The sequence below is a fragment of the Eumetopias jubatus genome, unplaced genomic scaffold, assembly GCF_037043125.1.
Source record: "Eumetopias jubatus isolate StellerSeaLion01/CBP00866 unplaced genomic scaffold, mEumJub1_p1.0 scaffold_1, whole genome shotgun sequence".
Taxonomy (NCBI): domain Eukaryota; kingdom Metazoa; phylum Chordata; class Mammalia; order Carnivora; family Otariidae; genus Eumetopias; species Eumetopias jubatus.
In genome coordinates this window covers 85,697,026-85,709,882 of record NW_028274807.1, presented here as the reverse complement: position 1 = coordinate 85,709,882, position 12,857 = coordinate 85,697,026, and the positions used below count along the sequence as shown (strand labels likewise).

General features: G+C 38.0%; 2 protein-coding genes across 3 annotated transcripts in view; one reads left to right on the top strand and one right to left on the bottom strand.

Annotated features, from left to right (window-relative positions):
• ACTL6A (actin like 6A) overlaps positions 1-3,633 on the top strand; it is a 29,765-nt gene extending 26,132 nt beyond the window's left edge. The window contains exons 13-14 of the mRNA XM_028100831.2: positions 1,919-2,005; positions 3,191-3,633. Coding sequence (XP_027956632.1) covers positions 1,919-2,005; positions 3,191-3,271 — 168 coding nt within the window. The 3' untranslated portion in view covers positions 3,272-3,633. The remainder of the gene's footprint in view (positions 1-1,918; positions 2,006-3,190) is intronic.
• The window catches only part of MRPL47 (mitochondrial ribosomal protein L47), a 40,559-nt gene that overhangs the window by 6,579 nt on the left and 21,123 nt on the right, over positions 1-12,857 (bottom strand). Inside the window, exons 5-7 of one of the 2 annotated variants that reach the window (XM_028100832.2) lie at positions 9,201-9,331; positions 7,335-7,430; positions 4,115-4,476 (exon numbers count right to left, since the gene is read on the bottom strand). In XM_028100832.2, coding sequence (XP_027956633.1) covers positions 4,353-4,476; positions 7,335-7,430; positions 9,201-9,331 — 351 coding nt within the window. In that variant the 3' untranslated portion in view covers positions 4,115-4,352. Of the gene's footprint in view, positions 1-4,114; positions 4,477-7,334; positions 7,431-9,200; positions 9,332-12,857 lie in introns of those variants that run through there. The other variant, XM_028100833.2, reaches the window with a different exon arrangement.

Genomic DNA, 12,857 nt, shown 5'->3' with positions numbered 1-12,857 from the left:
TCAGTCTGTCTCCGTTGTCATAGGGCAGTCCTCTCTTGTGGGTCTATTCTCTTCATTATAAAAACTCCTGTCCTATTGGATTAAGGGCCCATTCTGCTCCAATATGTCCTTAATTTGTATCCTAATTAAACTTGCAAAGAACCTATTTCTAAATTAGGTAACATTCACAGGTACCAGGGATTAGAACTTCAACATATCTCTTTGGGGGACACAATTCCACCCACACAGATAGGTACCAGGTCACGTTGCTTATTAATAGTGAACTTCTGGGATAAAATTTGGCAGAGGACTGCAGAACGCCTATGTTTGTTTTAAAAAGATCACTGGGTGGATTGCGACAACTTTAAAAAGGATTTTAAAAGGATTAGAAGAACGTGGTTTGGGGAGAAGATCTGGTACACATTGATAACAGAGTAGTAGTCATAATCTTTAGATTTTAAAACTTCTTATCAAGTAGTTTTTTGTATGTTACTCTGTACTAGTTATTACATTAAAAGAAACTTATTAAGGGTTACATGGGCCCTAATTGTATCTACAGAATTTCTATTTTTGGGAGTCTTTTTTGTTTCTCATAAAGGAACATTTTATATATGGCGCATTTTTAGAATTCTTATTTAAGTTGTTATATTGTTATTTAAATATTGATAATAGGCACAGGATTGACCCCTGACTTGTTTTTTTTTTTTATTTTTTTATTGTTATGTTAATCACCATATATTACATAATTTGTTTTGGTGTAGTGTTCCATGATTCATTGTTTGTTCATAACACCCAGTGCTCCATGCAGAATGTGCCCTCTCTAATACCCATCACCAGGCTAACCCATCCCCCTCCCCTCCTCCCCTCTAGAAACCTCAGTTTGTTTTTCAGAGTCCATCATCTCTCCTGGTTCGTCTCCCCCTCTGATTTGACCCCTGACTTGTATTTACTACATTCTTGGAGATAGAGTCTGACCTGGAAAAGACCTTAATTGGATTTGATAGGAAGTCCCAGAATAATGAATATATATAGACCTGGGCTGTCCAAGGTCTGGTTAAGAGCAGTTAGGTATTATCCTTGTCATTTAGGAGGCAATTAAAAATCAATGCAATAACAGGGAAAAAAAATTTCCTTGTGATCGATATCAACCGGTTCCTCACCTACAAAAACCCATGTTCATCCCTCCTGCTCCCAGCACTCCTTCCCTCCTGTAGCACATGTTCTACCCCCAAAACATACACATTTATTCACTGTGAAAAAGACTCAAACTATGTGTTCATATAGAATAATAGGGAAGTACCAACAAGTTGAGAACGTTCCCCAGAAACAAAGTCCGGGTAGGGGAAAGATCTCCCGATATAGGGAGACAGGGACAGTCCTGAGCCATAAACTGTTTATCAAGAGAGTTCAAAATACAAACACTAATTTGGGAGGAAATCAGTACGAATAAAAAGCTTAACCTGAAATCTGATGTCTGCATTTTGATTTGGAAGTGGAGGGGGGTGGAGTGACCTTAGAATGGGAAGGATTAGGACAGTGTGAAGGCCAAAAAAAGTAGGAGCTAGCAGGTTGGGATGATAGATTGGGTTTTGGAAGAAATGAAATAATGTATGAAGCAGTTAGCATAGTATCTGATTTATAAGTATTCAGTATGTGTTTGCCATTCTAGGATATAAACTGTGAGTGCCATACTTTTTAGTATGCAGTTCCTAAGGTTTATATAATTTGTTATTAAATATTATACATTAAAAGCCACAAAGTAGTTTAGTCAAAATACTTTATACAGTAATTCAACCCGTGCCTACTATTGGCCTAGCTGTTGCAACATAACCACATATAATTGGTGTCTGAAAGTCATTAGGCAGTCATCAAAACTGAATTTTCTGAATTGAGTCATGTTTTGATTGTACTAATACTTATTTTTCCCTCTCTATTTTAGAGTATGCGGTTGAAATTGATTGCAAATAATACAACAGTTGAACGGAGGTTTAGTTCATGGATTGGAGGCTCGATTCTAGCATCTTTGGTTAGTAAACTGAAAAATAGTCTTATTGAATGATATAACTTAAGTGTACCAGTGAATATAGTAAAAAGATAAAATAATTCCAGTGCATCATTTCTCTCTGTATTTTGTAACTATCAGATGAGTAGAGGACCTAATAATACCACTTTCACATGTTCTAATTTAACAAAATGCTTTAGTCCCTTATCAGTGGCTATTTGTCAGCCGATTTTCAATTTCCCTTCTCAAAGGTGGGAATTTACTAACTTACTCACGCCTCTTCTCATACTCCCATTGGCACTGGTCAGGACTTCTCTGTAGCACACTTAAAATTAAATCATTCCTTCTCAGGTCCTGGTTGTTGCTCCCTGGCCTCTTGGGGAGGTGGAGGAAATCAGGAGTTGGCTCTTGGGGCAAATGGTGAAGTCATGGTGCTGGGTTTTGCATGTTGCTTTGACAGGTGCTTGCTTTGAATCAGGAGAAAAAATCCTTGTACTTACCTGCAACCCTAGACTGGGGAGAATTTCCCCTTCACCTCAGAGCAGCCAAAGTAAATGTCATGAAGTACTTATACTAAACATTTTTAAGCTAGTAAATGTCTTATGTATTTGTTCTATTTGCAGTCTTTTACTAGATCTTAGATCAAAATGGAATACCATGCACGAATCCACTTGAATAGAGTCAATCTTAGGGAATGAATTTGTCCTTATATGTTTTATTACTAACGTAGCCTAGGCTCCTTCCTCCTTGGGTCATTTTCCTCCTTTCCACCGTCTATAGTGCCTGTGTACTATCAAGTGTGTACTTGCAAAACTTTATCCTAGTCCTGATAGATGAGCACTTTTGAGATCTAAGTGCTGCCGTTAGTCAAGTGCTAGGGTATAGCTCTTCAATTCTGTACTAGGATCAAGCCTTCCAACGACAGTTTCTATTGTTGTTCTAAGTTGGCAGCAAGCCATCGTAGCTAAACCTCCCATCTTCCTGTCACAGCCATTTTCGAAAGCCTCAGTTGTGAACAGGTAGACTTAATATTCTTTCCAAATAGTGTCTTTGGGTGTTCTGGAGGAGGGGCTGAAATAGGGGAGTGATGGAGGACTATTTGGGGGAGGGGCTTAAGGGTTCTTTAAAGATTGGGAGTTGTGAAAAGATACTTAAAAAGTATTTTCTAATAAAAAGGCACAATATATAACTTTTCTTTCCATTTTATAGGGTACCTTTCAACAGATGTGGATTTCCAAACAAGAATATGAAGAAGGAGGGAAACAGTGTGTAGAAAGGAAATGCCCTTGAAAAGAGTTCCCAAAGCTCTACCTTCCTGTGTCACCTTAAGTTTCATAGCTTTAGTATACTCAGGAAAAGAATGACCATCTTTTGTAGAATGTTTATACATTTTTGCATATTTCAATTTCCACTTAAATTTTTTAAGGCTTTAACTGGCTCTATAAATTAAGATAAGTTTGTGCTTTCCTTGAAATGCACTTATTCTTATTACAAGCATTTTATAATTTTGTATAAATGTCTATTTTCTCTAAATATTTTGCTTTCAGTAAAATGCTTTCCAACTCTGTTTAGTATGTCAGTTACCAGTGACTAGTAGAATTGGTTTTTATTGACTAGTAAAACTTATTGCCTATGCTTTTTACCTTAGGCTTGCAAAATTAAATAAAAATTATTAGCCATTCCAGAAATACTTTTTTGGATTATTGTTGTGTTATGACTTAACTACTTTAAGGACTAAATGTATTTTATGATTTTGAGTGAAAGTACTCACTGTTTATTAACAGTAATATCCACACCCCCTTCATATGCTATTAACATAATAGTAAAAATGTTACCTGGGTCCAAGACGACCTTACTGCCTTTGCTATAGCAGTTGACATTACTTTCCCACCCCAGGGTACAGGTGATGTTAATTAAAGTCTGTTTAGATGTCAGAATTTATAAAGTGGGTGTCTGAACTTTATACCTGATTTTTAAAAAATTTTGGTAGAAGCAGGACCACTTCCAGAGTTAGCATGCATATTAATCCTTAAAAGAGTTGTCATTTGACTAAAAACACAATTTCTTTATAAAATTACTTAATACACATTTACTTTTGTATATAGACTTATCAAAGGAAAACAAAATGGCAACTTAAGAATTCAGACATTTTATTTTATTTTTTTTTAAAGATTTTATTTATTTATTTGAGAGAGAGAATGAGAGAGAGAGAGAGAGCATGAGAGTGGGGAGGGTCAGAGGGAGAAGCAGACTCCCTGCTGAGCAGGGAGCCCGATGCGGGACTCGATCCCGGGACTCCAGGATCATGACCTGAGCCGAAGGCAGTCGCTTAACCAACTGAGCCACCCAGGTGCCCAAGAATTCAGACATTTTAGATAAGACTTGACTTCTGGGCTTCAGAAAGATGTGGAAACTTTTTCTGAAGAAATTTTTCTTTCTTTTTCTCTAAACTTTTCTTTCTTGCTTCAGTGCGGGCTCGTTTCTCAAGTCTCAATCTAGAATAATAAAAGCATAACAGCAATTTATACAAAACTATTCCCCTGTTATTCAGTACTATCAAAGTATGTCCAAATCAATTACCTAAAAGCCTCAATCATGCCAGCCTCCATCTTAGGTGTGTCATGTAGACTATTAAACTTGAATAATCACTGTAAACCTACACAAGTCAGAGATGAACTTGAAATCAAAACCCTCTGTAACCCTACACCAATTCTATTTCCTACCTGAAAAGAATGAACAGATCATGTGAGCCTGTAAAAGACTGGGCTACCTTTCTATACTTTATTTTAAAAGCACTAGTTTTATTGAATACAACAGATTTTTCTGTACCCTGAGATATATCCTGAGACTTTTAGGAATTCCCTAATTCCAAATAGCACTCAGTCTACCATATCATCTTCCCTACAACAGAGAGAATAAAACTATACTAAGAGATGATGCTTACGTGCTAGACTCACCACTCTATAAGTTTGCTTCTATCCACTAGCATCCTGGAGCATGAAGCGTTTGTGCCTCAGCTAAAATTACTTTGACCTCTAAGGTCAATTACAAATCAAAATTGCAAATGATAAATTCATCATGGAGGCCAACCCTCTACTGTACTTAAGATGATATTTTCCAGGATATTTTATTGATCACTAGGCGTAAGTTTATATAAAATATAACAAGAATTAAGAGGTAGTGAATAACTTAACAGGCCAGTGCTGTGGGAGAGGTCATAGAAATTTGAGATAAGAATTCTATCTGGGTGAGGGGCGCCTGGGTGGCTCAGTTGGTTAAGCGACTGCCTTCGGCTCAGGTCATGATCCTGGAGTCCCGGGATCGAGTCCCACATCGGGCTCCCTGCTCAGCGGGGAGTCTGCTTCTCCCTCTGACCCTCTTCCCTCTCATGCTCTGTATCTCTCATTCTCTCTCTCTCAAATAAATAAAAAATCTTTAAAAAAAAAAAAGAATTCTATCTGGGTGAAAACCAAAATAGGCGTAGATGTTTAAAAATATGATATAAGGTATTTTGTAAATTAAATATAAAGACTAAGCAAAGCTGAAATCAGATTACCCATTCTATTCATCAATCTTTGCTCCAACTAAATTTTGGCCATTAAAAAAATCAGTGAACCCATATGAAAGAATAAAGGTTATTCTTAAGAACAGTCAGAAGATTATGCTTCATGCTCTGAAGGTAAGGCTAAGAAAGGTAGTTTCAAAAATAGAATAATTAGAACATGTATAAGGCCTGTAAGAGTGACACTGGATTCATAAATTCTCATACGTTATTTTAAAAGTCAATTATAGCTTCACCTTGTATGACTAAGGGACAAAAGAACCAAATGGCACATTAGGCTTAGAGAAACTGGAGGAAAAAAACAACAGTGCAGTTGAATTTCTTAATTGCTTAGCATCTGAACTGGGCCTTAAAATGTGAATGGTGGAGAGATTTCAGACCTGTAGATAAAGGAGCAACAAAAGGAAAATGAGCAAGACTATTCAGGAAATAGGAAAGGTTATGACTTTTATGAAGGATACGCAGCTAACACTGAGTTGTGGAATGGGTGATTAGGAGTTGGGATTTGTTCTGTAGACAAGAAGCTACTGTAGATTTTTGAACAACACTGACGTGATAAAAAGGTTTGAGGAAACTGAGCCAGGAAGCAATATGTGAATGGACTGGAGTGAGGAAGATGTTCAATAATTCATTTTGATGAAGAGGGAATGCACTAGGGCAGAGATGGAGTACAAAGGACAGACCCTGGAGACCTTCTGCAAGAAGAATTAAATCAAGGATTGACCGCATCTAGAGCACTGATGATGAAAAAGATGAGTGCTACTTAATGCCCATGTAGAATGGATGTACTATATAAAAGGGTTCGGGACCTATTTCCACGGGTGGTGCCCCCCCCCCCCCCAGAGCAATCCGCAGACACCAGCAGGATGTCTGAGACTTCAACTTAATTCTGACACTATCTACATGGAAACTGCATCAGAGGTCGTCACCTGTGCTCAACAACCCGCTACAGGCTGGAAGTTCCCACAACTTCCTCCTTGACCTTCAAATGCCAGTTCCAAGTCCAGGTTGTTATCTGTACTTCTGACAGGCTGGCTGTAAATCAGAGGTTCCAAAGACCCCTTCTTAGGTTCGATTAATTTGCTGGAGTCGCTCACAGAATTCAGGAAACCCCTTTACTCACTAGATTACTGATTTATTATAAAAGGATATAAACTCAGGAGCAACCAGATAGAAGAGGTGCACAGGGCAGAGTGGGGCATCCCACTCTCCAATTTCCAGGTGCTGTTCACCAAAAGTGAAGCTCCCTGAACCCTGTCCTCTTGGGTTTTTATGGAGGATTCATTACATAGGCATGGCTGATTAAATCACTGGCCACTGGCAACTGATTCCCCTCCAGCCCCTTTCCCCTCTCCAGAAATCAGGGAGTGGGACTGAAAGTTTCAACCACCTATTCAAAGTTGGTTCCTCTAGCAACTAGTCCCCATCATTAGGTGCTCTCCAAAAGTTACATCATTAACGTAACAAAAGATGCACTCCCCTTACCCTAGCACCCTTTCATGCAATAACATGAGCTATGTTATGCAACTGAAGTATCTGGACCTTCCTTTTCACATTAGAGGGATTTAATCATGTACTTACATACAGATTGATGAATAATAGAAGGGCAATACAAATTTTTGAAAGGATATACACTAGAATGTTAACAGAAGCTATTTCTGGATGGTGAGATTATGGAAGACTTTCATCTTTTCTACCTGATTCTTCTATTTTTTCCCACAATGTACATGTATTACTTATGTAAAAGCTTAACTTGTGTTAAGTTTCATTATTAAGGGTATTTGTGCTCACCTGACAAAACGTTCCACGTAGGGCATTGCAAAGAATCGTTTCCTATTGTATCTTTTATTTAGGTACCAAGGTATAGGCCACTGCTTGAATTTGTGCCTGCCAAGAAAACAAAAAGGTACTGCCTTAATAGAAAATATTTAATACATTTTTCACTTTTTTACAAAGTTTTAACCATCTTTGAGCTAAATATGTTTTCAATAAAATGAGATGTAACTGGCTTTCTTTTTTAAACTGGCTTTTAAAAGATTTTACAGGGGCACCTGGGTGGCTCAGTTGGTTAAACGTCTGACTCTTTATTTCACCTTAGGTCATGATCTGAGGGTCATGAGATCAAGCCCCATATTGGGCTCCATGCTGAGCATGGAGCCTGCTTAGGATTCTCTTTCCCTCTGCCCCTCCCCCTGCAATAATATTAATATAACATAATATGCCACATGTTCTTGTTGACAGAAAAAACCCCTTAGATGAAGTGTTTTTTAAGAAGGAGCTCTGCATTTAATAGGCTATCTTAAATATTTTAACATGCAATAGAAAATTAGGAAAAGGCACTGGAATTATGTCTGAGTTAATAAGCTACATTGGAAAGATGACATCATTGCTTTGTTTACTACTTTGTTTAGCTCTGGAAAGTTAAAAAGCAAAATTTTAAAAAATCTGGAAGAGAATAGCACTCATCCAGATTCTAATACTGACACAAATTCTCTCCTTTATCCTCACCCTTTCCTAACTGACCTCAACTGGATTAATCCAAATAAAAATTAGTAAAAAATAAAGTTTCTAGTTAGATGTTTTGGTAATTTCTCTTTCCTGTATTGGATTCCATTACGGACATACAGCTACTCCCCTACATTTGGCTCCAAGCAGCCCCATTACTGCAAACTCCATTAAAAGATCCTATGGTTTACTTTCAGGAGTGCACGGAAAGTCTCCAACCACCCACAATGCCTTCTTCATTTTGCTGACTGATGTTTAAAATTCTACCAAGTATGCTTCCTTTTAGAAGCTCAATCCAAATGTCAATACAACCTTCTCAATTATTTATACCTCAGTTTGAATGTTTATTATCAGATCCTTTCCCAAGGTCTGAGAGAACTTTGGGAACTAGAGAGACAAAAGGTGGAAAGTTGTAATGAAAATAAACTGTTTCATAATTTGGACTAGGGCTTATCCCGATGGCAATGGGAGCAAACATTGAAATGGGTTCATATGGCCTTATTCCTTGAGAACTTCCTTTTTTTTTTGAGAATTTTTTAAAATCTCAGTTTTTTTTTTTTTTTTTTTTAAGATTTCTTTCTTTCTTTGACAGAGAAACACAGTGAGAGACGGAACACAAGCAGGGGGCGTGGGAGAGGGAGAAGCAGGCTTCCCACGGAGCAGGGAGCCCGATGTGGGGCTCGATCCCAGAACCCTGGGATCATGACCTGAACCGAAGGCAGACGCTTAACGACTGAACCACCCAGGTGCTGCATAAGTCTCAGGTTCTTAATGGGCAGGTATGTGTCCTAAAATTAGCTTCATGGTATTTATAACTCTTTGAAATTACATGTGCACATGTACATTTTTCTAGGGAAAGGATCTATAACTTTAATCAAATTCTCAAAAAGTCATATGACTAACATAAGTTAGGAACTACTGTTATAAAGAACCTACAAGTAACTGAATCATGAGAATGGGGTGCCTGGCCTACCAGATAATGTTACCTTCATTCATATCCTGGGGCCCCAGTGGGGTCTGGGGACCTCTGTTTACATTAGATACATCTATAATATATTTCATATGGTGAGAGTTTTTGTAAAAGATAGACAAGAGAATAAGGCATGAGACTGCCACTCTCATCTTAGAAAAACCACAGTGGAAACTATGTACCAGATGATTCTTCCAAAGATGTCTCTTCTCCAAGCACCAGGTCTAGCTTTTTCTTGACCAGTCTGAAGAAGTCTTAGGGCATCTTCTCTTTCCTGGACAACCTTATCTAATGCATCCATGGAATCTATTACCTGGTAAGAGAATAAGAAGATGTAATTTCAACAATCACCTACAACAAATACCAAAAAAAGAGAGAGAGAGAGAACACATAAAGACAATGCTACAGAAAACCTTAATGAATATTTCTGTCAAAGAACCATTCTGGGGGCGCCTGGGTGGCTCAGTCGGTTAAGCATCTCCCTTCAGCTCGGGTCATGATCCCAGGGTCCTGGGATGGAGCCCCCACATTGGGCTCCTTGCTCACTGGGAAGCCTGCTTCTCCCTCTCCCTCTGCTGCTACCCCTGCTTGTGCTGTCTCTCTCTGTCAAATAAAAGATGAAATCTTTAAAAAACAAAAAAACATTCTGCCAAATATTACCTAAAAATCTTTTTGGCACAGGTATATATACATGGGTGTTTAGAGTATCACTTTTTGTAATTTTTTAAAAGTTTAGTTTCATTTATTTTTTAAAAGATTTATTTATTTGAGAGAGAGAGAAAGAGAGAACCTTCGTGTGCACGCAAGTTGGAGGAGGGGCAGAGGGAGAGAATCTTCAAGCAGACTCCCGCTGAGTGTGAGCTTGACTCAGGGCTTGATCTCATAACCCATGAGATCATGACCTGAGCTGAAACCAAGAGCCAGATGCTCAAACAACTAAGCCACCCAGGTGCCCCAAAAGTTTAGTTTCATTTAAATGAAGTTCTACTTAGCTGAGATTTCCATATATATGTATTAGTTTTGCTTGGAGTGGGATACATTTGCAGAGATTCCTTATGGAGACCCCATTTGACTCCTGTTATTTCAAAACTCAATGAATTATTAAATGATAAGAGTTTGCTAAAACCCATGTTTTGGCCTCAACTAATCAGTGTGCCCTACACACAGACACTGATATTTTGACCTAATTGGCAGCCGCTACTATTACAGAGAATGGAGTATCAGTCTACCCCGACCCTAATCTCTATAGATCCATCAAGATGGAAGAAGATCCTTTAGGACCTCTATTCTTATCTCTTTCTTTTAACATTTTTATTGAGTTTTATAATGCATATAATAATATACTGGTAAGGCAATATAGATATTTTTATAAATAAATATTCATATTTGGGGACTATAATGACCGATGAGCTAAATTTTTTCATGGCTCTAAATACTGAGAGGCATTTTTAGCTGGTTGTATGTTTTATCTGTGAGCATCGTAACAAATAGAAATACTGCACATACATATTTGTTTCTTAAAAGAGCTCTCAAAAATGGGGGGGGAGAGGAGGGATGACAGATTAGATTATAATCTTCCAGGGGCACATGAGTGGCTCAGTCAGTTAAGCGTCTGACTCTTGATTTCAGCTCAGGTCATGATCTCAGGGTCATGAGATCAAACCCCATATTGGGCTCCATGCTGGGTGTAGAGCCTACTTAAGATTCTCTCTCCCTCTCCCTCTGTCCACCACCCCCACACGCACAGGAGTGCACACTCTTAAAAAAAAAAAAAAAAAGATAGTCTTCTAGTTGGCTGCGAGACCCAAAAGAGATATGAAAGTCACAAATTTAGATAGACTACCTCATAACCTGTACACTCAGCTCACACTCAGTGCTTCTATTCTCCCTTCTTCAAAGCCACATTGAGCAGCTGAATCCACATGCACTTCCTCTTAACTATATGAATTTCTACAAAATCTCTGAGATATAAAAGATGGGTGAGAATAGTGAATCCTATTTTGAAGACAGACAAACTCAGAACAGTGAAGAAACCAGGCTGGTCAGGGCCTAATACGAAGCTGTGTAGCTCTTAGGAACTTAGTAAGCCTGGCTGTGAACCCACTACATTAGAGTTCTCCCATGCAAGGTTACTTCTGGGGCTCCTAACTGAAATCTAATGTTAGCGCACAAAGAAAGTAAATGGCTACCCAGTCCACAGAGTTAACATCCGATTACTCATGTTCATGCCACCAGATAAGAAGGAAAATCAGAAGTATCAATTAGATACACCTTATTCAAAACAAGCCAACCTCAAAGAGCTTTCTTTCCTTTCTAGTTTAACTATTCCAGAGCTTAGAGTGTCCTTACACACTTCCAAATCTTCAGGTTTTATCTTAAATTGAGAATAATTCTTTTTAAGTATTTTTCTTGATAAATTTTCCTTAGTAGTATGTCACAAAACATGGAGAAGACTCCATACATTCGAGGCTTAAAAAAAAATTATTGCTTTCAGTTTATCTGGAGAAAATGTTATTTTTGGATTCCACTTATTCAGAAAATGCAATACATTAATAGGACCTATGGGGATGAAGTTCACTTCTGAAATATATTTTTTTAAAACAGGGATAGGGGATAGTCTACCTCTGAAGTTTAAAAATCTTAAAACAAGCAAAAGCTTCTTCACCAAATAAACAATGTGCTATTTATAAATAGCCAATGCACTTTTATTAAGAATCTCTTGGCTCAGTCGTCTTGGTTAAGCATCTGCCTTTGGCTCAGGTCATGATCCCAGGGTCCTGGGATTGAGTCCCACGTTGGGCTCCCTGCTCAGCGGGGAGTCTGCTTCTCCCTCTGCCTACTCCCCACCCCTGGCTCATGCTTTCTCTCTCTGACAAATAAATAAATAAAATCTTAAAAAAAAAAATCCCTAAAACATAACTTTCCTTAATAGCAGAATTAGCAAATATACCTGAAAATAAAATCTCAATTCTTTACAAATGTTGTGTAGCAATGAGGACACCTACCACTCAGATCTTAGTTTCTAAAAAATCACTCTCCACTAAAAGGAATCAGGGTATTCCTCTGTAAAATGGCTGATTCCAGGGCTGGGGCAGGAAAAGTACAAAATGAATCCAGAACAACTTGCTGTGCCTTATGAAAGAATGATGAGAACACAGAGGCCAGTGTGAAGGAACCCACACTGGCCATTTAGGTTGGGATGATGGTATTAAAGAATTATAACTCACTGAATAAAACTGGAATCCAGGAGTCCATAGTGATAGGAAAGAAGGAAGAAACAGAAGGGAAAACCATTCCTTTAGAAAAAAGCTAACCAATGAACATAGAATGAACTGTGGGATGAGAAAATCATCACTTAGCAAACATCATAGTAATAACTGATCAACAGATGCTAAAACTTGTGAATACAAGTTTGAGGAATTACAGGATATTTACATGATCTCAATACAAAGAAAAATGAGTAACTATATATACAGTGGAGAAACCTGGCAGATACCACACTAACAAAATCATTAATGTCAACACCAGTAACAGAAAAAAACCCCATCCTGTGACTAATATTATGCACTGTGAAGAACACAGTATCACCCCCATGATATTTCTGCCAATCATCATGATTATAAGGAGAAACATTATACAAATCCAAATTGGCCTATGCTCTTCAAAAATGTCAATGTCCTGACACACACAGAGTATCCAGATCAAAGGAGACTAAAGAGAACAACTGAAAACAAATGATCCAGGGTTTTTTTTTGCTATAAAGGATGTTGTTAGGATAACTAATGAAAGAGACCTCCAGATCAGGTAACAGTACTGTATCAGTGTTAATTTCCTGATTT